Here is a 25,580-nt window from a genome sequence, read left to right as displayed (position 1 = left end):
CACCTCCCTCCCGCCCGGCCCGGCCCGGCCCGGCCCAGCCCGGCCCGCTGCGCCCTACAGCCACCGCACCCCGCCGGTATCGCCCCCCTTGCTGCTGCGCCCCACGGCCGTGGCACCCCATTGGTATCGCCCCCCTACCCTGTTGCACCCTGTCAGCATTGCACCCCACCCCACCGGCATTGCACCCCGCCGCTGTTGCACCCTATGAGTACTGCACCTTGCCGGAGCTGCTGCACCCCACTGGCATTGCACCCCACCGCTGCTGCGCCCCGTAACCGGTAACCCGTCGGTACTGCACCCCACGGCTGTTGCACCCCATTGGCACTGCACCCCTCCGCTGCTGCCCCTCAACAGTTACACTGGGGGGGCTGTAGGTCCCTCCCGGGGTGGGAACCCCGGGGTCCCCGAAGGGGCGCCGGGCGGGGGGCAGAGGCGCGGAAGAAGGCGGCTCCGGGCGGCCTGCGGTGCCGCCGGGCCGCCTCCCGCCCCACGCTGCCGCCGCCGGCGGCGGGGCGTTGTTGCCGGAGCGGCGGGACGGCCCCGGCAGCCGCAAGAGCCTCCCCGCCCGGCTCCCGCCGCCCCCCAGGCCGCGGCCCCGCGCCGCCCGCCGCGCCGGGAGCGCCGCCGAGCAGGAGCGGCCCGAGGTGAGTCGGGCCGGGCCGGGGCTCGCGGTGCCGCCGCCGGGGCGAGACCTGGGCGAGGGCTGGGGGGCGGCGGGGCGGGGGCGGCGTGGCAGGCACACGGCGAACACGGAGACACACACAAAGGCACCGAGCGCGGCACCGCGCACCCCCCGCCCCGGCGGTGGGACCCCACAGCCCTCTCGCGTCAGGGCTGTCCAGGGCCTCCACGGCTGTCCTGGGCCCGAGTATTCCTCAGGGAGCCGCGTGAGAGCAGAGCACCCCCAAAGAACAACGTTTCCTTACGTCCGATGGGATTTTTGTCTATTTTCCAACTGGAGTCCGTGGCCCCTCGTCCTCAGCCCAGCCCCGCGAGCCCTGGAGGGGCAGGAGGGCTCCGGGAGGGATTCTGGGGGTCGCTCAGCAGCGGGGAGCCCCCACCCCACCCCGCCACGGCTGCCCGGGCAGCGGCAGCTGGGGTTGGTTTGCTGCGCGTTGCTCTGCGGAGCATCAGCGGCCTGAGATCCATTGGCAGCTGTAGAACCGCAAAGGCTGCGCGCTGTGTCCTGCTGCGGGACCAGCCAGCTTGCCGAGTCGCCTGCCACGGGGCCTCTGCAGATGGTGCAGCAACGGGCTTCTACAAAAGCGCTTTTTTCTTCTTTTTTCTCACTAAAACCAAACCAAACCCACAGGAGCCAAAAAAACAAACCCACAGCCTGCACTGGGGTGGGGCTGAGGCTTCGAAGCCCATGCAAGTGCCCCCAGTTTCCAGAGCCGCCCACCTGTGGTGCCTGGTCCTGGCTGCTCCCGTGCACCAGAGGCACCAGAGGCTTCGGCTTTCTGGGGTGGAAGCGATGCAGATCTTTGCTCTTTCAGTCCCAAGCTGTTCTGGTTTGTGACTCTGCCACCCTTCCTCCAAGCAGGGATGGGGCTCAACACGGTGAAGCTTTGGAGGCCCTTGGCAAGGGAGCAGCCCGCTCAAGGAAGGCAGCAAGGAGTTGTGGTCTGACCCACACAGCTGGTACAGCACCTTGTGCCCCACAGCTGGTGAGCCTGCCTGGGCTGGGGGTGCTGCTGGTGGGGATGAGTGGTCCTGCAGGGGGACGGGGAGCGGGGAGAGGGGCCTCAAACACAGAGGTCCCAGAGCCCCTGGGTCTGAAAACACCCTCTTTATCCTGCCCTATAATAGAGAAATGAATGCCTTGCAGGCACAGAGGCAAATTTCTTTGATGCACCCCATAAAAAAACCAGCAAAGTAGGTCACTCGTGGAATAAGAAACGAAGCAGCAGTGGTGGTGTTCCTGGAGAAGGCAGGTGCGAGGCTCTGGTGAGGACCTCCCCTCTGCAGCAGCAAGGAACCAGCCTGCCATTTGCAGGGGTGCTTGCTGGGTTAGATGCTGTCCTGCAGTGTTGGGGCTGCTTTTCCCCATGGTGGGCTTGGGGTAGGACCCAGCCTCTCCTGGTGGGGTGGGTGAGATGTTCCTCGCCCTGAGCTGACTTCTTGCCCTCTTTCTTCTTCTGCACCTAGGTGGGGTGATGAAGCTGAATGAGCGGAGCGTGGCCCACTATGCCACCTGTGACTCACCTGCTGACCATGCTGGCTTCCTCCGCAAGCGGGTGGAGCGGTACCACCACCATGCCCACCACCACCACTCCACCTCCTACCAGCGCCGCTGGTTTGTCCTCAAGGGCAACCTCCTCTTCTACTTCGAGGAGCGGGAGAGCCGGGAGCCCATGGGGCTGGTGGTGCTGGAGGGCTGCACTGTGGAGCTGTGTGAGGCTGCTGAGGAGTTTGCTTTCGCCATCCGCTTTGACGACGCTGGCGCCAGGGCTTACGTGCTGGTGGCCGATGGGCAGGCTGCCATGGAGGCCTGGGTGAAGGCGCTGTCGCGGGCCAGCTTCGACTACATGCGGCTGGTGGTGAGGGAGCTGGAGAAGCAGCTGGAAGAGGCTTGCAAGAGCTTGGCCGCTTGCCGCAAGTCTCCACGGAGGTCCTCCTCCTCCGGCAGGAAGAGGCACCTCTCCAACCCTGCTTTGCTGCCTCTTCAGGAGAAGCCTGCTGTCCTGGAGAATGGTTACTCCACATGGGGTAGTGGTGGCGGCATCCCAGGGGGGGCTGCCTGCCCCGACCATGACGGGGGGCACCCAAAGCCCCCGCCCCTACCCCCACGCCGGCGCTCGGCTGCCGGCAGCGCCACAGGGTCCCCAGCACCCAGCCTCTCGCCAGCCATGCCGGAGAGTCCAGTGTCACCAGAGACGGCCTGTTTCTCCAAGCTGCACAGCTGGTATGGGCAGGAGATTGCGGCGCTGAGACGGGAGTGGCAGGAGAGGCAGAAGGGGGGACACCCATGACTGGGGGCGCGGGGCATGAGCCACTGGCCATCCAGTGTCCAGCAGCCTGTCTCCCACATAGGAAGAGCAAAGCAAGGGATGCTGCTTGCCCCCTGCCCTGGTTGGTGGCCGAGTGTGCGGTGCGTGTGTGCTTCACTGGGTGTGTGGGAGGGATCCAGGTCTCCCCCAAACCTTGCATTTCATTTCCATGACGCTTTATACAGCTGGAGAATGTATAATACTAGTGGGAGCTGCCTTTGAACTCTCCTCTGCTGGTGATACAAGGTGTGGAGGGGGCACAAATCAGCATGTATGCAGCGAACCTTACCTGATGGGCTTGGCCCCTTGCCATCCTGGCATGGTGGATGCTCTAGGTGCTTCATTGCCTGTTTCTCCTTCACCACTTTTTTTTTTGTTTTGTTTCTCAGCGTGGAAGTTTGTACAGGTCAGCAGTTATTATTGTCTGTGGTCTTGCGCCAAAGTCCTTCTGCCTTTGCTCTTTTGCTGCAGATAAGGCTGGGCTTTTATGAAACGCCTGCAATGGGCCACTGGCCCTGGCGGGTGCCTCCAACCTTATGCTTCTGTCACCACAGAACATGTGTAAGCCACTGTGGCTGTGGCTGGCCCAGCAGCCAGGGCAATGAGGGTCAGGATTTTGCATCGTTGGGATTTTTTACTTTCATCTGCACTACCCCTCCTCCCTGCTAGATCCTTCAGGATGTTGATTTCGTGGGCTTGCATCCATCTCTTTGGGTGCCCAAGCTCAGCAGCAAGGCTGAAACGGAGACATTGAGCCTGGTCTGAAGCAATAGTGAGGACCAGGAGCTCCCCAGGGCTGATCTGAACTCTATCAAGCAGTAGCCAAGCCTGTTAATATATCCAGCTCAAGCCTTTCTTGCTCCAGAACAAGGACACTAAAGCCTCTTTGCCTGGCCAGGGGTGAATTTCTCAGCCTCTGTGCAGATCGTAGCTCCTGCAAAGTGCCATATAGGGAGTGCCCAGCCAGCTTGTTGGGCAGCTTGCCCGAGACGGTGGCCAGAGCTGCACTCTTGCAGGGCCTCTCTTGCTGTTGCGGCTCTTGGCAGAGCTGTGCAGTTGGAGGAGAGGCTGTGGAGGAGTGGGAAGTGGGCTGGTCCCAGGTGGAGCAGTGAAGGTGTGGGAGTGAGCTACAGGTGGTACTAACTACGTGTCAGCAGTGTCTGGACTCGCCTCTCTAGTGTCAAAGCCATGCCACTGCCTTCTACCAAAGCCAGCACCTGACCTGCTGATGCTTCCCTCCAGTTTCATGTCAGTGTCACTTGGCTGATCTCTGTAGCATGTCCCATCCCCCCAGCGGGTGAGGAGGGCTGTGGAGAGGCACATCTGTCGCCTCATTACAGAATTGGACTTGCCCTTCAGTAGGTCAAAAACCTTGGCCAGAAGGCGTACAGTACAAGTAGGTGGGTGCTGAGTCCAGGGGCTAGAACACCCTGGATAGAGGGTTTATAAATCTTCTCCCTTATCTTCTTGACAAGGGCTATTTTTCTGAGCACAAAAAAATAGGTGAAGCAGTCTTGTGCTTCCTGTCTAACAGTGTTAAACCTGTTTTTATTGCCCTGTTTTATTAACGAGCCTTGCTAGGAAAGCAAGAGGCCATTCTAGGTTGTGACTGGTAGGAACCTATTTGCCTTTCTGGAGTTAAACACATTCAGTTTAATACTTAGCAGTAGCCAGTAGAGATTGCCAATACAGAAATCAAATGACTTCCATTAACTCTTGGTGCCTTTGAAAATATATCCCTGTTTTGGATGATGAGCTTCCAGCCTTCTGCCTAATTATGGCTCAATGCTATATTAGAGGAAATCAGATCTAAAATCAGATCTTACAACTATGACTTTGGGCAGTGGGAGTGTAACCTTCACAATGTGGTGGCGCAATCCAGTCCTCTCCAGTTCATGCCTGTATTTCTTCACAGTAAGAACCTCTGAGTTTGGGAGGATTACCTTTGTTCTGCTTTTTAAGTGAAAACCAGGAGCAGGTAGCCGTGGGCCAGTGCCCAGGCTGTGTCAGCAGCCCAGCTGGCTGGACTTACAAGCCATCTCTGCCTCCCTGCCTGCTGCTTGAAGAGTTCTGTGCTGCAGCATCCCTGGCTGGGAACCTGGCCCCTTCCCCATGCCGGGAGAGCAGCATCAGAGGATGACCTGGTGCCTCCTTGCTCTGAGCATGGGTATTCTGGGGCCAGTCAGATTTGGCAAGCATTTTTCTGTGGTATTTTTTGTTTGGTTGTTGGTTGGTTGTTTTGTTTGTTTGTTTGTTTTTAGTGTAATGCAGAAAGAAAAATATTCCTGATGTCTCAGACTTACATGAGACAGTTCGATGATAAAGATTTAACTTCCAAAATTAATCAAAATGTAATGGAAGTTCCCACATGAGACGCAAGTATCAGGAGTGACTTGAAAGGGGAAAAAAAAAAATTAACAAAGCCAGTTCTGTCAGAAGTGGAACTGAAACAGTATTATTCATTTAAGGGCAGTTTCACTTTTAAGAAGCTTAGTTTGTTTTATTAAGCCCGGATTGTGCTAGTAACACTACTAAAGAGCTTATATTTAATGCTTTAATCTGTCCCATTCAAATGGCACAATTTCCGTGCTACCTGCCTTTGCATTAGCACAGAGCCCAACTAAATCCTAAATCCTGCAAATGAGGTGCTGCGCTTTGCTTTCTGTCCGATCGCATTCGGAGTAATTTTGTGTTTTATTCCGCAGTGCCAAGAAGAAAACGGCAGAATCCTGAACAGTATTTGTGCTCAGCCCGTCTGTCTGTGCCTGGGCCTTTGCTAGGTCTCCGAAGCACTGGTCAGGATGTGTATGGTCAGGGCTTCCCACCACCCTGCTCACCTAGCAGGGATGGCCGTTTTGTGAGTAGAAAGAGCCATAACTGGAGCCATGTCCAAATTTGTATGGGAATACAGGTTTTTTTAATGACCACCACTGCTTGCTCCATTAAGCAGGAAGCACCTGGGTGCTTCGCCACCTCCTCTTGAGATGGAGGCTATCAAACCAGCTCAGCTGAGAATTGGTTGTGCTGGCAGAGCATTTGAAGCAGACCTCAGGCAGCAGGTCAGGATTTCAGCTTCCTGAAGTTGCACGTGCAGCTGGCTAATGGAGCATCCTCTCTGTCTCCAGGCAAGGAAGAGCCAAGGGTTTTCACTGCCCGTTGTCTCAGACAGCAAAGTAATACTGATTAATTGCTACACAGTTTTCTTCCAGTCATTCAGGTTTGGACTGTTTCACCTCCTGCCTTTCCTTTCTCTTATTATTTTTTAAAAATAGAAAATGTCTGGGCAGCACAAAACAAGTTCCCTAGGAAAGGGGGACCTGAACGTGAAAGCTGAATGGCTGCTTTTCTTAAAAGTACTGAAATAGAATCTTTTTCTAAGAACTTTCTTTAGTGTAATAATGCAAGTGATGAGAGAAAAATGCTTGAATCTGAATGCTTGGATTTAAAAGAAATTGAAGACTGAAGGAGGGCAGTTCTGACATGGCCTTTGTAAGCACTGCCAAGAAGGGCTCCCAATCCTGCTAAAATGGTTGATGAAATCCTGTTTTTCTGGGGCTGGCATTTCAGATTCAGGCCCATAATGTATTGTTTTATTTCTGCACATTTATCTTTTATAAAACAACTGCGGTGACGTTTCCCACTGAATCCAGGTCCTAGTGGTAAGAGTAACCTAAAGATCCTACCTGTGGCCACTGCTAGCCATTTGGTGGACACTGGCAAGCAAGAGTGGACGTTTTCCATTACAATCACTACAGCATTAATAGTTTGGGGGTGGGTGACACCCCCCACCCCCCCACCCCCCCGTCTTACCCTTCTCAACTGCCTTTGCAGAGAAACTTTGTTTTGCCGAAGGGCACAGGGGAACACGTGGCCCTCGCCGGCTGGGGGCATGTCACCAGCACCTCGTGCTCATGTCACCAGCACCACGTGCTCGGTAACTTGCACAGGGACCTGGCAGCCACCCGCGGGAACGCGCCCGCCCTTGCAGTGGGTACCCGTTAGGTAGATGACGCGTTCTTTTTTGAAGAGGCGGTTTTGCATGCACCTTCGTTTTATACATGGAACTTGTATTACGCATTTCAAGATACTGTTACCATTTGTATTTTACGCCGTGAAGCCAAATAAACCGTTTTGATTTGTAGCCCGTGCTGCCAGTGGCGCTGGGGAGCCCCGCTGGAACTCGGCGATTCCCGGTCGGGGTCACCCGGCCCGGTGTGCCCTTCGGCGGGAGGCGTAAGGGGCTGCCCGCCACCCCGCCGCTGCGGCGCGCCCCGCGGCAGGGACAGGCAGCCGGGACCGGCCCCCGCCCCCCCCGCGTGCGCAGTGGCGGCCTCGCCCCCCCGCAAGCCTCGCGAGAGCCGCAGGCCCCGCCGCCGCGGGTGACGCGTCGTCTCGGCCGTTACAGGAGGCCGGCGAGGAGGAAGGAGGATGGCAGCGGCAGGCGGGCGGCTCCTGGCGGCGGCCGCCGCTTACTCGAGGCTGGCGGGCTGGGGCGGGTCGCGCCGCAACCCGACCGCGCCGCTTGTGCCCTCCCGGAGCGCCACCGTCACCCGCAGCGGCGCCATTTTGCCCAAGCCGGTTAAGGTGAGTGAGGGGCGAGCGGGCGGGGGCGGCCAATGGCGGCGTAACAGATGGGAGCGGTGTCCAATCAGGGCGGGTGCATCTGCTGCGGGTGGGGCGCTGGGAGTGAGTGACAGAGCCTGGGCTAATGGGCGGGGCGGGGCTGCGGGAGCGCCCGCCCGCGGGAGGGTGAGGCGAGCGGCCCCCCGGGCGGGGCGGTGATGCCCCGGCGGCGGCCGCCGCGCCGTGGGGACGAGGTGACCGCCGCCTGCACACAGCTGTTTTGTACCGGCAGCCGCTCTCCCCGCCTAAGGCGCTGGTGTTCCCCGCCCCGAGCTCCCCGCTGGTTGCTGCCCTCCCGGCGCCGGAGGCTTCCTGAGCGCGGTGCCGTGGCCGGGGTCTGGCGGCAGGGCCGGCACCGGGGCACCGGACCGGCCGCGGCTGCGGAGCCGGAACACCCGGCTCCAGCCCCAGTGCGACGTGCTGGTAAAGCTCCGTCTTTCCCGATCGACTCCTTGCAGACGCCCTTCGGTCTCCTCAGAGTGTTCAGCGTTGTGATCCCTTTCCTGTACGTGGGGACTCAGATCAGCAAGAACTTCGCGGCCCTACTTGAAGAACATGATATCTTTGTCCCAGAGGATGACGATGATGATGATTAAAGGGTATGTTATTAACATCACCAGCAGTTTGTTTGTACTTCCCGTTTGGCTTGGGGCAGGGAGGAGCATCTCAGGCTGGGAAAGGCAGCACCTGAGAGGTGCATCAGTGGTTAAACACAGGACGCAGCATTGCCTCTGGCTATGAACTTTTCTGGTTTTATACCAGAGTAAGCCAGATTGGTATCCGAATGTAGAATCACCACAACATACTTTGTTAGAGACCAGAATAAACTGATGGTGTTTTAGATCTTGTGTTTTGAATCCAAAATGAACTGTAGTTAGTGAGGATCTGTACTGCAGACAGAAAAGAGAGCCTTCAGTGCTGCTACATCATGCATCCAAAGAAGAGCAACAAAGCTGGTGAAGAGTCTAGAGAACAGTCTTATGAGGAGCAGCTGAGGGAACTGGGGTTGTTTAGCCTGGAGAAAACAAAGCTCAGGGGAGACCATATCACTCTCTGTGACCACCTGAAAGGAGGTTGTAGACAGGTGGGGATTACTCTCTTCTCCCAAGTAACAAGTGACAGGACAAGAGTAAATGGCCCCAAGTTGCACCAGGGGAAGACTGGATATTAGAAAGTATTTCTTCACTGAAAGGATCATTGAGCATTGGAACAGGCTGCCCAGGGAAACGGTTAAGTCACCATCCCTGCAGATACTCAAAAAGACGTGTAGATGTGGTGCATAGGGGTGAACTTGGCAGTGCTAGGTTTGTGGTTGGACTTGATCTTTAAGGGTCTTTTCCAACCTAAATGATTCTATGATTCTGTTCTACATATTTACCTATTTTAGAAGTCTTCTGCTAACTCTCAAAATGACTATTCAAAAAAGAGAATCACTTATTGCCTGACATTTTTATACAGAGGTGAACAACTTAAGAGACTTCCAGAACCCATCAGAACAAACTGGTGGGTGTTACAGCAAATCTCTGGAGTAGTTGGACCATTCAGACTCACTGGATAATGGAAGAGTGGGAATAATTCATATTTATCTGCAGTGCACTACACTTTCCACCATTTCATGTTACTCAGTTTGGCTTACTCTTGTGTAAAGGTTTGGGTTTGGATGTACTGGATTCTTTATAGAATGAAGAAGCCGTTTTAAAAAAGTTGTTGTGAAGTGTTGCTTTGTAATCAGTTTGGTGGGTGATTCCATTTGAGAAAGGGATTTTCCAGCACGCACTGTGCACCTAAAACCAAAGAATTAAAAGATTGTAAAGACTGCAATGGCCTGTTTGAAACTCCTTTTATGTAAACCACCCCCACCTTGTGTGGTTCGGGGGGAGGGTCCAGACTGGAGCTCAGTACAGTATATCTGAAGAGTAATGGCTTATTATTCTATTTGCAGAACTGTAATGGAAGAACAGAAGGGAAAACACCATTGACAAAACAATGGTTTCAACATCTGCCACTTGTATTTTGTCCTTCCTAAACCTAAATGGGACAGGGGGCTCTATTCCTTTTGCCAGTGAGTGTCCTGCACATGTCTGTACGACAGGATCTGTAGATCAGGGTTGAAGGAAGTGCTTGATGGGCCCTGCACCCTTGCACACACACGCTCACCTCATCAAAGACTGCTTGGGAATCCTTTTATTAGCAATATGTGAAACACTTAATTAAAGATGAAGAGATTGAGATGTATGACTTTGGTCTTGTGTTTTTATAGATCATGTGCCTGCCTATGTCCCAGCATTTCTGTCTTAACCTTTCTACCTCTGTATGCCTGTTCCAGTAAGGAAGCTCTCTTCGTATTTATTTCCTCTAACAAGTCCTTTCTGTAATTAAGTACTAATCTACAGTACACGACAGGAATCCTAGAGGAAGCAGCAGCCCCACAACACAGCCCTGTTCAAAGAATGGAGTGCATATTGACACACTGCAGTTCAAATAATGCTGATTTACAACATACCAGGTACATCTGATGGAGACTATCACTAATTTCACCTCACTGGGGATTAAATACAGTATTACCGTCGCAAAGTTAAAAGTTTTGAGTAGCTTTGGTAAAAGGTTAAGATCATGAGTGGGAAACTAACATGCTGATGTGTTTTATAGCACTTAATATCTCAACAGTGAAACTCTGTGAACGCTCCAGCTCCAAGTACCTCGTATTTCCTAGGTAGTTCAGTAATTCCTTCCGTGAGCCCAAATATATTCATTTTCTTAACTGTGTGTAAACTTCAACTCTTCTTTTCACAGAAGTGTTTACTATTGCAATTAGATCCTTGCATAACAGACTGTCAAGGCTTTCTCTACTGCTAGGGCATGAGTAGAGTATCTTCAGTCATACCAGTCCAGCTGTTTTCTCAAAAATCTTGAAAGGTTAGATAAATTATTTTATTGTATTTTTAAGCCAGCATTGCCCCAGTGTCTCTCTCATGGTTTCTGCTCACTAGATGTAGCCTCTTCTCTTGACTGCCCACTTTTCCCTTCAGGATTCATGTAGTTCTTGAAGTTTATTTTAATATTGCACACATTAGCGCGGTGTATAGTTTAAACAGCCACATTTGCTCCCTTATTAATTGGCACTGCTTTTGATGTTTGATCTGTAACTCTCCAGTGTAGCTACTGAGAGAAAAGGGAGCTTGCAATCTGAGTAACCCCAAAAGCTGTAGCTGAAGGCAGCTGGCAGGTCCTTCAGTCACTTGCTATCCGAGTTGCCCCCTCTTCCCCAAAGCCACCTGAGAAGCGGTTGCTCCAGTTCATCCACTCTTGGGAGCCAAACACGTCCCTGCTCCTGTTTTCTATACTGCCAAATTCCTTACCACTGCTTTATCCCACCATCTCTCCTGGCCCTTCCTGACAGTGTCGATCTTGTCCATAGAAACACCCCACCCTCAAAGCCCCTAGGTACACATACATACACATCCTGGAGGAGTGCTGCTTTACAGTCCTCATATGGGGAAGAAAGCCCCAGTATTTAGGCAAAGATAAAAAAGTTTGAGCATACTACACATTCAATGCTGATCACACATGGGGGAGCTCCAGCACCGAGTTGTTACCTGCTGAAAACCTGTTCTGACTGGTGAAAGAACAAGTTCTCCTTATCATTCTCAAAGTGGAGCTAGTAATTCCCAATTCAACTGAGGAGGTAACAGTAGGACATCATCTTCCGCTAGGCATCATAAGCTCTTACAGAACCTCACTATTCTAGATGACAGTACAAAACTCCATTTTTCCAGGCAATTTCATTTTACAGCAGGGAAATGGACTCTGCTGATCTCTTTATTGCACAAAGGGCTTTATTTGCCTATTGGATTTTACGCCATTCTCTGTGAGAAAGCAAGAGACTAGTTTCCAAGTAAAAAACCACAAGGTCAACAAAGTCATAGCATGAAATTGCTAAACAATGCATGAATACAGATGACCCTCAGGCACAAGAATATTTCTGTGACTACACTGGCTTTTCTGAAGGCCTGCTCGCTCTTCCACAAAGCTAACACCTACACAGGAGGCTGCAAGCTAAGCAGAAAGCCCCACAGTCAGGCCTGTGTTGTGGTTATTCAGCAGAAACTCCAGGGCAAGTGATGGGACAAACTCCATCCACTGAAAATACAAATTAGCAAAACTAGGAAATCACAGCTCGTCATACAAATCATAATGACTTGCACACACTCTGGATTCAGTTAGTCATTGGGCTCCTAAAGTGCTATACAATCTTTCTGTACAGATTTTTTTTTCTACTGTATAGAACTTTATTCATAATACAAGGCAGGAAGACACAGAGCCAATCTCTCAGGGATCATGGCCTTCATAGAATTTGGACAGAAAGTCTTTGGGTCGTGGGGTTTCCGTCTCATGGAAATACCTCATGACATGAGTCCTCTGCTTCCATACCTGAATGGTTTCTTGAAGATCCATTTTTCCCTGCGGAGAGACAGAAGAATTTTAGACTAGTTCTCAGTTACAGCCTGAGTCTAACTACACAGCACTATGAAAGTTATTTGAATGCACTTAGAAACACCCTTAAGATAGCTGTATCAACAATTCTGTACTTCTAAAGACTGTCTGCATCACTATACTGTCACACAAATACATACTGACAGACAGACTAACTTGTCTTGAAACACAAGAAATACAACAGGTGACCATGGCAGTCCTTGGCTGGAAGCTTTCTAATGCATTAGAACTGCAGAGGCGTTATTGTTGTTCAGCCCCATTTTGAAGCTTTGCCCCACTCTTGGTATGCTCATCATTGCTTTGAACCACACAGGTCTCAGACCCGAGACATAACCAGATGTGTTAGACAGCTGGGTGTTTTGCCACCCAACGTCAGCCTCCCATCCAGTGCTGCCACTCTAATGTGTGTTTCAGAATCAGTGAAGAAAACCACATCCCAACCTAAGGAAGTACTGTAGACAGTAGAAAGGTCATTTTATACTTTTAAAGTAGAAAGTAGAAAAGGCAGTATCTTTCCCCCCTTTCTTTGATTTTTTTGTTTAGAAAACAATGGCAATCAAATCCAACAAACTTTGTATTTCAACTACCGTTTTGCTTATCGTGCACTTCCTCTTTTAAACCTCTGCAAACTGGAAGAGCCAGTAGATTCTGAGTAGCAGAAATCCATATTCTAGCAACTAAGGTAAGACCCTATTCCTCTGCATGCTAAAGCAGCTTGATCCCTTATCAACAGGTTTGTTGACAGAGAGAAACCATCTGAACTGCAGGAGACAACTTTGCCATAGCACAGGCTGAAATAAAACTGTCTGTCCCCCCTAGTTATCCACTCTTGCATTTTCTGCAGTTTCAACAAACCAGGAATAACTGGTACCTTAATAACCAGCATGTCTATCACCCGTGGATCTGTAAAGTGGGCATTCTTCATGAACATCTCCCGCACCTTGTTACGCCCCTGTTTCACCGTGATGTCCAGCTGGTATACGTGTACTATGAAAAACACAACACCCACAGAGGTTGGCTGTATTGCTTTTCATTTCTTCCACTGACGATGAGCAACTCAACCCCACAAAACACGACACAGCCCCTGGCTCTCACAGTGTCTGCTGGCTTCACTAGTGTGATTGATTTAAAGCAAATGAACAGCACCGCCACGGTGCGAGTCCCAGCGCGGTTTTAAGGAGGCAGGCAACCATGCCACACACCGCCGTCCTGGAAAATTAAAAGCCAGATTTCTGTTCTGCTTAGCCAGGCAAGCCAAGCGGCAGGTGACGAGACCGGGGTTCCCCGTCAGACCCTCCTTCAGCCCCCGGCAGGGGAGGCAGCCGGGCCGGGCAAGGCCCGCGCTGCACCGGGGGGCGGCCGAGCCCCCCCAGCCCCGCGGCCGCTGCCAGGCCCGCCCGCAGCCGGGTGCGGCCGCCCCACCGTGGCGGGCTAGGGCCGGCCAGGGGCCGCGGCGGGGCGAGGCACAACCCCCCATCCGGGGGTAACCAGCGCCCCCGACGGTCCCTTTAAAACCCAACGGCCGCGGGGTGGCCGTTACGACCTTGAGCTCGCCCTCCCGCCCGCGCGTGCATGGCCGGCTCCGCGCCCCTCACCCGTGTTGGGCACCTCGCGGTACCAGGCCCGGTACAGCTCCCTCACTCGCCGCTTCGCCTCGCCCAGGTCCCGGCTGAAGATCGGCTTCACCGCGGCTGACACGGCTCCTTTGCCCGCTACCGCCATCTTGTTGCGGCCACCGCCTCCGCGGCAACCCTTCCGCGCGGGGCGTCCCGCCCCTTCGCCGCCGCCGGTGGGAGCGCGCACGGGAACGGCGGCTCCCTATTGGCCGGCCGCGCTGCCGCTCCAGCCGGTGGGCCCGGCAAATCGCGGCGGCCGGCGGCCTCCGATCGGATTGGTCGGGAGGAACGCCAGTCGCCGCCGGCTGCGAGGGGAGGAGCAGAGCGGCTGGGTGGGGCCGCCCTGTGCCCCGCCCCCCGGGGCCTGTGGGCCTGCGCCTGCCGGCAGGGCCTGCGCCGGGGCTGTGGCAGGGCGGGGGCAGGCGGCGTTGGGGTAGGGGTCGGGCTGAGACTCGCAGGGGTCTTTGAGGTCACCTTCAAGGCGCCGCGGCCTCACGGCAGCCTCCCTGGCGGCGGCGGGGGGGGCGGCCGGGGCGGGCGCAGCAGCTGCCGCGGGCCACTGGTGAGCGGCCCCGTCCCGGCGGCAGGGCGAGCTGCCGGCGCAGGCCCCGAGGCGGCGGGTGACGGGGCAGCAGGAGCCCCGGTCTCACGTAGCCGCCGGCCCGGCACCGGCTGGGTGGCGTTGACGGCGGTTTCTAGCTGCATTCCCCTTCCCGCTGATCAGTGAGAGACCCGTATTTGGCGGTGATCTGCTTGCACCCTTTGGCTCCAAAACACGGTGCCAGCAGATGCCCGCACGCACATGCGGGTCGACTTTTTTGAATAGAATCACAGAATCATTTAGGTTGGAAAGGACCTTTAAGATCCTCGAGCCCAGCTGTTAACCCAGGGCTGCCAAGACCACCGCTAAACCACGGTCCTGAGCACCACGTCTACATGTTTTTTAAATGCCTCCAGGGATGGTGATTCCATCACCTCCCTGGGCAGCCTGTTCCAGTGCCTCGCCACCCTTTCTGTGAAGACATTTTTCCTAATACCCAAACTAAACCTTCCTTGGCGCAACTTGGGGCCATTTCCTCTCATCCTATCACTTGTTACCTGGGAGAAGAGACTGATTCCCACCTGCCTACAGCCTCCTTTCAGGCAGCTGTAGAGAGCAGTAAGGTCTTCCCTGAGCCTCCTTTTCTCCTGACTAAACAACTTCTGCATGCTAGACAGGCAGTCCCTACTCTCGGTATACGCATGCTTTTTATCCAAATACACGAGTGCTGGAATCTTTTCTGTTTGAAGTTTAGTTCACTGAAACCTTCACTTTAAAAACACGTGTGTGCTGATAACTAAACCCGAGCGTGTGCAGTTCAGTGTCATTGGACCGACCAGAAAACACTGAAAGGATCTTGAAAGAAACAGGTGTGGGTGCTGGCTGTAAGGAGGGAGGTGTCAAGGGAGTATCTAAGGCAAGCGTGTAGCAGGAATGTGAGACAACCACAAAGAGGAGGAGTGAGAGACAAGACTTCAGATCACTTCTATTCCTTCTGATTATTTTGTAGATGAAAAACATAAATGTGCAGTTCCTGCTGAGGTAAAAATTTTAACCATGGTATTAGTAAGTATTTGCATCACTCAATAGTTTTCATAGCTTCCAAATTTACTATTAGAAAGATGAATGTGTGCACGTGCAATCAGTTTCAGAGATTTTTTAGCTGTGATTATGCATAGAAGCTCCTTTATGCTACAGTCTTTCCAGCCATGTGGTTAAAGGGTAGCTACTACTAATCTAAACACTGACGTATCTTAACACTTTGCAAAACAGTTTGTCAGGAATATTGCAGGAAGAAAGAGAAAGATAGCTTTGAAATCTACAGCCATACTGTTTCAGTGTAACTCTATACTTTCGCAAGTTCCACACTTGCCCAAGAGCTGACTATGTAATGCCAAAAAAAAAGCAGTTTTTAGGACCTAATTAGAGGAGGTGGTAAATCTCAACGCCAGGATTTCTCCTGAAATACAGGAATTTCTGTATTTCACAAATGACCTGCTTCTGTGGCTGAAACACCATATGGATTATTTATGTACTCCTTCTTGGTATTTACTCCTGCTGAAGGGACAGTGTGACCTAAGCATTGTCAGGATTAAAACTTACTGTAAATGAAGGCAATGCAAGATAGATATCTATATATATAGATATCTATATAGATATATCGATATATAGATATATACACACACTATAAATGAAGGCAATAGGAGTATGCAAATAACAGGAAGGAATGAAGGGGATATGCACGTATTGGACAGCAAGATTTTTGAGGAGCACTGCTCCAAAACGGAGTTTAAATATTACCCTGCCCACTAGCAGCACATGCCAAACCAGCTGAGTGGCCCTGGATTGTTTTTTCAGGACTGAGCTGGACACCCCTGGGCACCAGGCAGAGGCACGTGCTGCTCTGGGGCGGCACCACAAGGGAGGCAGAGTATGTCGTGGGGCTAACAAGGAAGTGTGTGGGCCAGGAATACCTTACAGATTTTTCCAAGTTTTTTTTTTCTCCTAGAATTGGCAAGGCCCCAGGGTTGTCTTTTACCCAGGATACCCTTGTATTTCAGGAAACTAATTCAGGACTAATAATTCTTTCAGTAGCTGTGTGCTCAGTGAAATGCTTCTGCAAATTATGAGAGAGCAAAGTACAGCCCAGCTGGCTGTTCAGGCATATATGTACTTGAAAACTTGACTCGTAACTTGCTATAGCTGTCTGATTCAAGATTCAGCACTGGAATGACGCTAAACTATATATTGGGCCACATCCTTACTTTACACAGCTAAAGACATCTGCACAGATTTGAGAGATCTTGAGTGGAACCCAGCATGATCCTGCCTAGACCTGCAACATTTCTGACACAGTTTGCATTGGTGGTGGTCTGTGAGTGAAAGACTCACAGGTGTGCACTTATCTTGGAACAGCTCGTATCAGATACGGGTGTGGCGCATTCGTGAGAGCAAAGTGACCATCCTCCCGTGGCCTGGGCTGGTCCTCGGGGAGCACAAAGGTGAATTTCTGCATTAGAGTGGTAAAGAAAATAAAGAGCTCCATCCTGGCCAGCTGTTCCCCTGGGCAGGCACGGCGACCTGCAAGAGAGGGTAGAAAGTGTCTGTGAAAGAGGGCATCAAACTGTGCTGGAATTGCTGCGGGAGGAGCAGATCACCCCTCCTGCTGTACCTCTGACTTGCAGCTGGATCCTCCCCTCAAATTTACCTGCTGAGAAAGGCAGGAAGGCCTCTGGTTTCACAAACTGCCCATTCGCATCCAGGAAGTGTTCGGGATAAAACTCATTTGGCTTCTCCCACACTGTCTCATCCTTCAGCACGGAAGACAAGTTGGTGATGACTGTCGTCCCCTGCACTCCTCCGCAAGAGGAAACAACTTATGTAAGAACAGCAGCATTATAGTGGCGCCACAGATCAGTGCTGGTCCCTCTTTACTCCATGTCTCCCATCTAATGGCAACTGTCACGTGGTGGTTTAGAATAAGGCACCAATCTCCTCCTCTGTATCTGATTTAAAGCAGAGGTAAAGTAGGCCACTTTTCCAATGACATATGGTGCCTGTGCACTGAGGCATCTGAACTTTTGCAATTTGTATCCTTACAAGGCCATTGTATGCAAATGCCAATTTCATGGTTACACAGCAGAAACAGCCTCTGCTTCTCAGATCCTCCTGGGCTTGTTTTATAGCTGGAGAGAAAAAGCTGACTGACAGACTTCAAAGCCCAGCTTTCACAGGGGCCAAGGGAAATTGCAAAGCTTTCCTGTTACACTTGTCAATGTTATAAGCCAGAGATGATATCACAAGGCTAAAAAAGAATCCCAGGCTTGCATTGCTACCAGTGCTGTGAGGGCAGCTGCCTGTCACAACGGCAGTGGACTGAATGCCAGTGGCATTTGAATAGCTTCAGAGATTAGAGTTTTAACTACTGCCGTCTTAGGAAAGCCAGTAAGCTAGTGCTGTGTGCCTCCGGAGAACCTGTTAGGCTGCATTACTTTCTCTTTCCAACACAGGCAATGTCATAGCTCATTGACAGGAAGGCAAACCTTTGCACTGAGCTGCCGCTGCAGCTGGGTTCCCACATAACCAGCGAAAACTAAACATAAACCAATGCTGCAGTCACCCACACCCCATGCCTGGTGTCTGCACAGGAAGAGGATGCTGCATTGCCTATCTGGTCATGGTCACCTTGGGAATGAAGAAGCCTTGGACCTCAGTGTCCCGGTACGTCATGTGAGGTAGTCCAACAGGAACGATATCCCCACAGCGTTGCACTTCATGGATCACAGCATTGGTGTAGGGCATGCTCACTTGGTCCTTCATGGTGGGTGGTTTCTCTTTGCCAATCACTTTATCAATCTCTGCTTGGACCTTACCTGAAAGCAGCACAGCTAAGGAATTGAGCACCCTCAGATAAAGAGAAGGGACCGGTACAAGCTGTAGGAAGGCTGGCAACATGAGATTGTAGATACTAGGTGAGAAGAGGATGAGCAATTAGAGAAAGGAACAGAAACTAGAGGGGAATGCATTTGTTTTCAGTTGCTCAGAGCCATCTTTATGTCTTTGTGCATAGCGTCTTTAATAAAGGTTTGGTGACTCTACATGCAACCTTTTTCCTTCTCTCTGCAGCTGAAAGGGTACCTGTGCATGCAGCATTAGAAAATTAAAACAGATTAGCATCTATTCCAAATACTGGACAGAGAGTACTCTGCCCATTGGAAGTCCCCGGGTAGCCGTCAAAATGAAGGCGAGAGCGAACTTGCCCTTTCAACTCCAGTCTTTTACCAGGCCTTACCCCCTGCCGCCAGTCCCTGACAGAACAGCTATGTTTGGGAAGTGTTTCTCCTGGTTTCTGCTAAACCAACAATCACCAAAGCTGTTCCTCATTGCAAAATCCCAAAACCATGAAGAGAAGATGTTCAGGATCCTCACAGAAAAAAGAAGGTCAAAGGGAAGATGCCAAACCTCTGCCTGTCTTCTGACTTACTCTGTATTTCCGGGTGGAGAAGCATGTACAGAAATGCCCACCGGAGAGTGGTGGAGGTGGTCTCAGAACCAGCTATAAACAAGTCTGCAGTCACCAGACGAAGGTTGTTATAGTTGAAACCACTCTCTTCAGCCTCCTTACCCTGTGGGGAGCAAGCAAGTGGCTGATTGGAGCTGGAGTACTTGCTGGGTGAGAAGACTGTTGTTCCAGAGAAGTACCAAGAAGTGCTAGATCCATTTTTGCTGACCAGAAAGTTCATTGGGAGAGTAAAGCACAGCACAGGCAATGGTCTGCGTATGACTGATTTACCCTGGTAACCCTGTTACTTCCCATATTTGGAGGTCATCAGTCACCTCCTGTATCCCGAGAGGTGAGTGCTACACCTGCCTTCAGAGCAGAAGGGAAAGCTTTGTGCTCTCAGCTCAGACAGACAGCAGGCCCTGCCGCTTGCCATAACAGCCTCCCCCAGTGAAACACAGTTATTCAAGTTTGATCAGATCATAAAACCCACGCAGTAGAGAGGAGGCTGCATTGATGTGGCAAATGCAAAATTAATTGTATTCTGAGGGGGTTATCCAAAGCTATGCGTTACAGATTCTCACCGTTTCTGCCCTGCTGTTTTCTTACAACTGAAGAAGAAAAAGATCAGGGTATTATTGCTGCCTATTAAGGCTGTAACACCAATTTCAGTGAAACTGGTCTCTCATCCAAATGCTAATTGAGCTCAAATTTGTTAGCATATGAGATATGACAAGTTCTCTGCATGAGTTCATCTGCTTGTCTTTTCTAATCCTCTTTATACTTTCCTCTCCTAGGGACTAGTTTCTGTTAAGTTATTCTGTATATTTTGATGCTGGTGTAGCATGAATAGCAATTAATACAGCATTGAAGACTCAACTGTTGTTCCAATAAAAGATCTGTGGCAAGGGAGCTATGGGGCTGACCTGACCAAAGTTAACCCAGTAGAGGAATTTACCCAGCTGGCTTATCAGGGGACCTTAGTGAACAGAAGAGAGGTGTAACAAGAGGCAACATGGCCAGGCTCACATCCACCCCCAAACAGTGCTGCTCAGTGCAGAGTAACGTAGATCACGTCGCTTTGCCTGTGCAAGCTGGCGGGGGTAATGCATGGATGGGAGGTGCCCAGTGCCCGCAGCGCAGCAGGGCCCGTAATGCAGAGCAGCGGTCCAGCCTGAGGACTTGGATGGCGGAAGCAATTTGCAGGCAGAATTTGCTACTGTTGCTCATCTGGCACTTGAAATTTAGTGAATCCATGTGCAGAAACATATGGTGGATGGATGGGCTGATGGAAGTACCTTTGATTTTATACTGACTTCATGCCTGACTGAATCAAAGGAAAGACTCCTTTTAATTTCAGTAAGGTTCAGATTTAGGCCTTCATCTGATCTGCAGGGAACTACTTCTTAGCAAGCAATTCAAAGACACACATCCTGATGGAGATGCCATCTTTCCAAGTCATTACTTGGTTTAAAGACAGGCTATGGATGGAGCAATGATACCAAAAAGCCAGTCTGTTGCTGCAGTTTTGTAACTGATTTTGAGACATCAGTCATTAAGGCAGTGACATACACAGAATGTTGCATATTGACTTGTCCCCTGTCACAAACTTGGAAATGTTAGTGAATTCTCAATCATTGCCTTTTAAATGCCTTAAAAATGGTGTAGGCTGGAAAGAAGGGAGTTGCTAGACTCAGAGGGGAACATGAAGGTAGAAAATAGGAACAAGAACATCAGCAGATAATGTGGTCTTTCAAGACAATAAAGGAGGTTACAGCATGAAGAAGTTAACACCTTTCTTCTCAAGATGTAACGTGGAATGAAAAATTAGGAAATTAGTTAGGTTTTATGAGGAAAGTCAGCTTCTATCGACAAGATTAAACTGGTAGAGGAATTGCCCCTGGACCCCGAGGTTCTGCTGGTGTCACCCTACCTTCTTCATTTCCTTTAAAAACACATCAGTGAAATCTCGGATGTGAGCAGGGTTCCAGGTCTCCATGTGCTTTTCTATGAGCACATCTATGAAGTCCATAAATACCTTTTGCCCTCGAAAGACCATCTGTGGCACTCCAGGGATGCGCAGCAAAATGGGCAGCACATTAAGAAGCTGGGATGTCAAAAACAGAGAGAGAGAGAGAGAAGATACTATGTGATACAAAAAGAAAAATAATGAAAACACAATGCTCTCAAGCAACAGAGGGCAGCTTCTTACAGACCATATTATGCTCTTGGTTTACCTGGGGCAGGAATCCAGTTTCTTCATTCAGAGAGCTTTCAAACAAATGTAACATCATCTTGAATGTCTCATCACCATAGTTGAAACGCTCTCCATAGACGGTGGTGCAGATTACATTGCATACTGCATTATTTACAAGAAAACGTAAATCAAAAGGTTTACCTAAAAATGGAAATGGAGACCAAGCAATGAAGCTAGGCAACACCAGGCTCCTGGACCTCAGCTGTCAGCAATGCGAATACATAAATGCCTCCTTGATGCCTTCAAGAGAAAAAGCCTCCAAACTACTCAGATTACTACACATCATACTAGGAAGTGAAGATCTTCTCATCTCCTACTACTATTTGGTTGATCCTTGTTTAAAAGAGAAAGCTCCCATGAAAAGATGAATAGCAGGGTTGTTCTGTGACTTGACAGATAATACTTTGCTTTGTGTTTAGATGACAGGCAATGTGCTGTGAAAACTCAGCGCGCTTTTATTGCATGTGACAATATCAGTATGTTCCACTAAACTCCATGAAGGTAATATTTACCCAACTGTGGGAATAATGATATTTTACCTCTTTATGTCTGTTGATTTCCTGTTTCAAATGGATTAGTGCTACAGTAGCTCTACCGTGTAAAGTAGAAGTGGCTTCAAGGTAGAGCAGGTCACTAATGCATATACTAGAAACACTGCATTTGCTTAGGAAGAGAGCACTGCACACAAATGAAGGTGGCTTTAGTATTACTTCTCTTGGCATCACTTTATTGCCTTTTTTCTATGATATCTCCATCCTTCTGGATGTGACAAACCTTCTTCAGACTCAACTGCAGAGCACAGAAATCCAGCTTCCTCCGTCACTCGCTCCTCCAAGGATTTCTTTCCCATTCCAAAGTTCCTCAAAGTAGACAGTGTGAATCTCCTTAGCTCCTTCCAGATGGGCCCATATTTTGCTACAATAATCCCTGGAATTATGGATGAGCAAGAAATGTCAGTAGCTCTGACCTGTGCATCAAGCACAGTTTGCTAGAGAATAGCAAACATGGGTTTGAAGGTCTGTGTGGATAGATAAAAGTCTGATCTTGTACAGCTTGTTCATACAGCAATTCTAAAAATAGATTCCTGCACCTCTCCTGCACGTGCATGGCTAGTGAAGGTGCAGGGGGGTGTCAATGAGAGCAACCAACGTTGCTAAGGATAAAGGAATCACCCCCCCTTCCCCCAAACCATTCAGCATTGCACCCTTAGCTTGTGTGAACTGGGTAGCAGCTTGTGCCACCACACAGGAGCTGAGGAGGAGAGACGTGGGCTGGATGTTGGATAATACTCTTGTCTTGGAAGAAAGTTACCCCTTTTTTTTTGTGATGACAACGACATGCACATAGTGTGTGAGCATAAGCACTAATCACTAGGTGTCGGGAGCTACCAGCTCCAACACTGGCGGGAGAGTTGTACTACCGATAGTTCTAACCCTGCTGAAGAGGTGTGTGCTAGCACCTGGAGCTGCACTACAGCCCCTACGGGGAGCCCCCTGTTCATCAAATATGATTTTGTCACCACCAAAAGGTGGCAGCCATACAAGGACTACAGAGACATGAGAAGGTGGCACTGTACTGAGAAAATCTTCCTCCTACCCACCATCTACCCAGTCTTCCTTGTGCTAGTGCCAGTGGGGAATGTCCATTTCCAAGGGACTTGCCTTCAGATTTACTTCCATAGCCCAGATGTTCATATACTGGAAAGTACGGCCGGTCAGCGAAGTCCTCTGATTTGTGGACCAGGGCATCCTTCACTGTTTGATACCCATTCAGTACTACCACGTTGGTCCAGCAGTTCTGCAGATTGAAGACATTTCCAAACTTCTTGTGAAGCTGTCAAGATAAAAAAGCATGTCCCTGAAAATGAGCTGAATGTAATGTCAAAAATATCACCGTATCCTTCCTTAGGGCCTTTACTATTCAGTGATTTTTGAGGTGCTTTTATTAGGAGTCCTTCAGCTGATCTTTGACCTTTGTCTTTGCAGCGCAACAGCTCAGAGCAGTGCCAAACAGCAGCTGAAGCAAGCATCAACGTCCTGTGAGTGGAAAGATTTAGAATACACCTATCCTGGCCAAACTATTGCCATGACCATTGTGCCAAGTATTTTGGATTTTGTCTGACAATGCAAGGTCAAGGACCTTTTTGGGGATTTTCAAAGGCTGCATGCTTAACAATGAATTATCTCATAACACTTGTATTTATTTTGATCTGAAAGACCAGGCAAGTTTTGAGTTGGTCTGCTTCTGCTATAAGGAAATAGTGATGACAAGGTGATATATATTTTATTTTTTTTTTAACATGCATTTGCTCCTGAAGATTTACCCAGAGCCTGGATCCCAGAAACACAGGTGGAAGAGGCAATTCCACACTGGAGTTGCAGGTCAGCTTTCTCCGTAAAAGGAGCACACACACATCTAATAAGACTGGTAACTGGCACACACCCTATACATCTGTTATGATCTATAAAAGACATAATGGTGACAGCAAGATGGCTGCACAGGTAAGCCTGTCAGCCATACATTCACCATGGGAGCTTGCCATGGAGCTGAGTGTCCTCCAGGTAGACAAGCCCTTTGACTGGACATAAGACTCCCAGGAAGGCAGGCTGAAGCTCCCCTGCTAGTCAGTAAGACTGAACAAAGACTCAGGAACATGTTGTTGGCAAACAGTGCAATAGTAGCAATACCCCACAGGCTGTGCTGTTTTGGTTTTTTTGTTTTTCTTTTTTTGGTCTTTTGGTTTGGTTTGGTTTGGGTTTTTGTTTGTTAAAAAGTCAAGTGCCTTCATTTCTGCACTGTAGCAATGCAAGGAATTGAAGTACTTAAGACTATTTCCAGTGAGGTTGGAAAGAGAGTTAGCACTTCACTGCCACTAGAAATACATCATTAAAAGCAATTACTGGTCAAGATTGTGGTTAGTGTGACCCTGTGATGTGATTTGAAAATGGTAATCTTTTGGACTATATGCAAGCAAATAATACAAAATGCTATATTTAGCTTCTCCATTTGGCAGTTTCTGGACAGACAGCTGAACAGCGCTGTCCTAGAAAAAAGGCCTTTAGAGTTTGCAAACTGGAGCACAAAACCCCCGTGGTTCATCTGTTGTAAGCTGTGCTGTGCCTTTCCTTTGGGAAAAGCTAAGCCCCGACTTTGAACAAGAATGCTGCTGAGACTGTGGGCATTGCTATTGGGACGAATCCCGCAAGCTGATCTCTTTAACTGAAACTGTCACACGCCTGTAGGCATGCTTATGTAACTGGCAGGGAAGTCTGCCATTCCTGGCCCACAGACATTTTGTCTTCCCTTGTTGACAGGCCTCCCTGTTCCCTTGCCCCCATACCTGCCTGCGTGTTAAGTTGGTGGCCAGCTCTACAGCAGAGCAAGTGTCATCCATCATAGGGGGCACAACAGCATCTCCCACCAAGCTCACGCAGAGATTGGGAGATGGAGGCCGGCGAGTGTTGGTGTGTGGTCACCTGTTTCTCCGTATGGGCCAGGTCAGTGTTCTTAGGCAGTGACTTGATTTATCCTGGACTTTGGAGAGAGCATTGCCCTTTGGCTTTGTGCAAGCAGAGGTCCTCACCCTTCCTGGGCCCACGGTCGTGTGAGGGGCACTTGGCTGCGGGGGCCAGCACTCACCTGCTTGAAGGAGACGTGGGGTCTGCAGAAGTCGACGTGCAGCATGGTCCCAATGAACGGCAGCGACACCGGGCCCGGCGGGTAACGGCTCCACTTCTTCCTGCGCTTCATGAAGTCGAGAAGTAAAGTAAAGACCGTAAGAAAAACTCCCAGTATAGAGAGGTTTTGCCAGCAGGATGACAGCAGGGACCCCAGCCACAGGGCTAATGCCATTTTGTAGCCTGTCTGCTCCTCAGCCTTCCTCTTTTGACCCGACTCTTTCTGCCTCCTTTTGCCTCTGCTCTCCTCTGCCCTCCTCTCTCAGTTCCTCCCCCTGGCAGCTGCCCCCCCCTTGCTCTCCCCCCTTCCCTGCGCTCCTGCTGTGCCTCCCAGCTCCTCTCCCCCTGCAGTTCTGCACTTGCTGGCCTCCGAATGTGGGACTTGGCTCACACCGAAGCTCCTCCTCTGCTCAGCTCAGCCTTGAGGGGGTGGCGATGAGGGTCATCCCGCCTCTTTCTCCTCCTCCTCCAAAACCAGAGCTCCCCGTCCCCGCTGCAGGTGACAGCTCCTGCCCTGGTGCCCTCCGTGGGGCAGGGCTGGGTGAGGTCCAGGTGTCTGGGTGCCCTCTCCCACAGCCGAGGTGGGATCACAGTTCCAAACATGCAATCCAGTCCTGCTGCATTCTCACGGGGTGATTTGGAAAGAGTTTGTTTAGATCTGTGTCACCTTCTTGTATGTCCACACAAGTCAAGGGAGAAGCAGCTCCTAGGTACAGATCATCTAGGTTTCTGTTTGCAGGGCTCAGGGCTGGTTCCATTGGCCCTTGAGAAAGCTCAGGTTAGGCCAAGCTTTCCCTTACAGAAAGCACTTGTCACAGAAATCAGTCTAAAACAGTCTCAAGACCTGAGACTTGAAAAAATATTTATGCTTCTGGGAATAA

General features: G+C 50.6%; 4 protein-coding genes across 7 annotated transcripts; 2 read left to right on the top strand and 2 right to left on the bottom strand.

Moving 5' to 3' along the window:
- The first annotated feature begins 27 nt into the window (after positions 1–27).
- PHETA2 (PH domain containing endocytic trafficking adaptor 2) lies at positions 28–7,131 on the top strand. Of its 2 annotated transcripts, none has more exons than XM_037389818.1 (3): positions 28–278; positions 1,544–1,667; positions 2,149–7,131. In XM_037389818.1, the coding sequence occupies exon 3, from the start codon at positions 2,157–2,159 to the stop codon at positions 2,970–2,972; it is 816 nt and encodes a 271-aa protein (XP_037245715.1). In that variant the 5' UTR covers positions 28–278; positions 1,544–1,667; positions 2,149–2,156; the 3' UTR covers positions 2,973–7,131. The 2 variants fall into 2 exon arrangements, with proteins under 2 accessions (XP_037245715.1, XP_037245714.1); XM_037389817.1 differs by having other exon boundaries at positions 28–644.
- On the bottom strand, positions 2,108–24,998 carry LOC119149006 (cytochrome P450 2D17). 2 transcript variants are annotated; one of them, XM_037389816.1, is made up of 11 exons: positions 24,662–24,998; positions 22,684–22,855; positions 21,797–21,949; positions 21,003–21,163; positions 20,699–20,872; positions 18,748–18,889; positions 17,949–18,136; positions 16,972–17,113; positions 16,656–16,844; positions 15,649–15,668; positions 2,108–2,120 (listed from the first exon to the last, which is right to left on the bottom strand). In XM_037389816.1, the coding sequence occupies exons 1-9, from the start codon at positions 24,872–24,874 to the stop codon at positions 16,666–16,668; spliced, it is 1,524 nt and encodes a 507-aa protein (XP_037245713.1). In that variant the 5' UTR covers positions 24,875–24,998; the 3' UTR covers positions 2,108–2,120; positions 15,649–15,668; positions 16,656–16,665. The 2 variants fall into 2 exon arrangements, with proteins under 2 accessions (XP_037245713.1, XP_037245712.1); XM_037389815.1 differs by lacking the exon at positions 2,108–2,120 and having other exon boundaries at positions 15,237–15,668.
- On the top strand, positions 7,342–9,848 carry SMDT1 (single-pass membrane protein with aspartate rich tail 1). Of its 2 annotated transcripts, none has more exons than XM_037389821.1 (3): positions 7,342–7,574; positions 8,072–8,212; positions 9,072–9,434. In XM_037389821.1, the coding sequence occupies exons 1-2, from the start codon at positions 7,419–7,421 to the stop codon at positions 8,207–8,209; spliced, it is 294 nt and encodes a 97-aa protein (XP_037245718.1). In that variant the 5' UTR covers positions 7,342–7,418; the 3' UTR covers positions 8,210–8,212; positions 9,072–9,434. The 2 variants fall into 2 exon arrangements, with proteins under 2 accessions (XP_037245718.1, XP_037245717.1); XM_037389820.1 differs by lacking the exon at positions 9,072–9,434 and adding an exon at positions 9,556–9,848 and having other exon boundaries at positions 7,346–7,574.
- NDUFA6 (NADH:ubiquinone oxidoreductase subunit A6) lies at positions 11,394–13,891 on the bottom strand. The gene is made up of 3 exons (XM_037389819.1): positions 13,703–13,891; positions 12,979–13,094; positions 11,394–12,074 (listed from the first exon to the last, which is right to left on the bottom strand). The coding sequence occupies exons 1-3, from the start codon at positions 13,827–13,829 to the stop codon at positions 11,943–11,945; spliced, it is 375 nt and encodes a 124-aa protein (XP_037245716.1). The 5' UTR covers positions 13,830–13,891; the 3' UTR covers positions 11,394–11,942.
- Positions 24,999–25,580: the final 582 nt, after the last annotated feature.

Source organism: Falco rusticolus, chromosome 5, assembly GCF_015220075.1.
Source record: "Falco rusticolus isolate bFalRus1 chromosome 5, bFalRus1.pri, whole genome shotgun sequence".
Taxonomy (NCBI): domain Eukaryota; kingdom Metazoa; phylum Chordata; class Aves; order Falconiformes; family Falconidae; genus Falco; species Falco rusticolus.
This window is presented reverse-complemented; position numbering and strand designations above follow the sequence as displayed.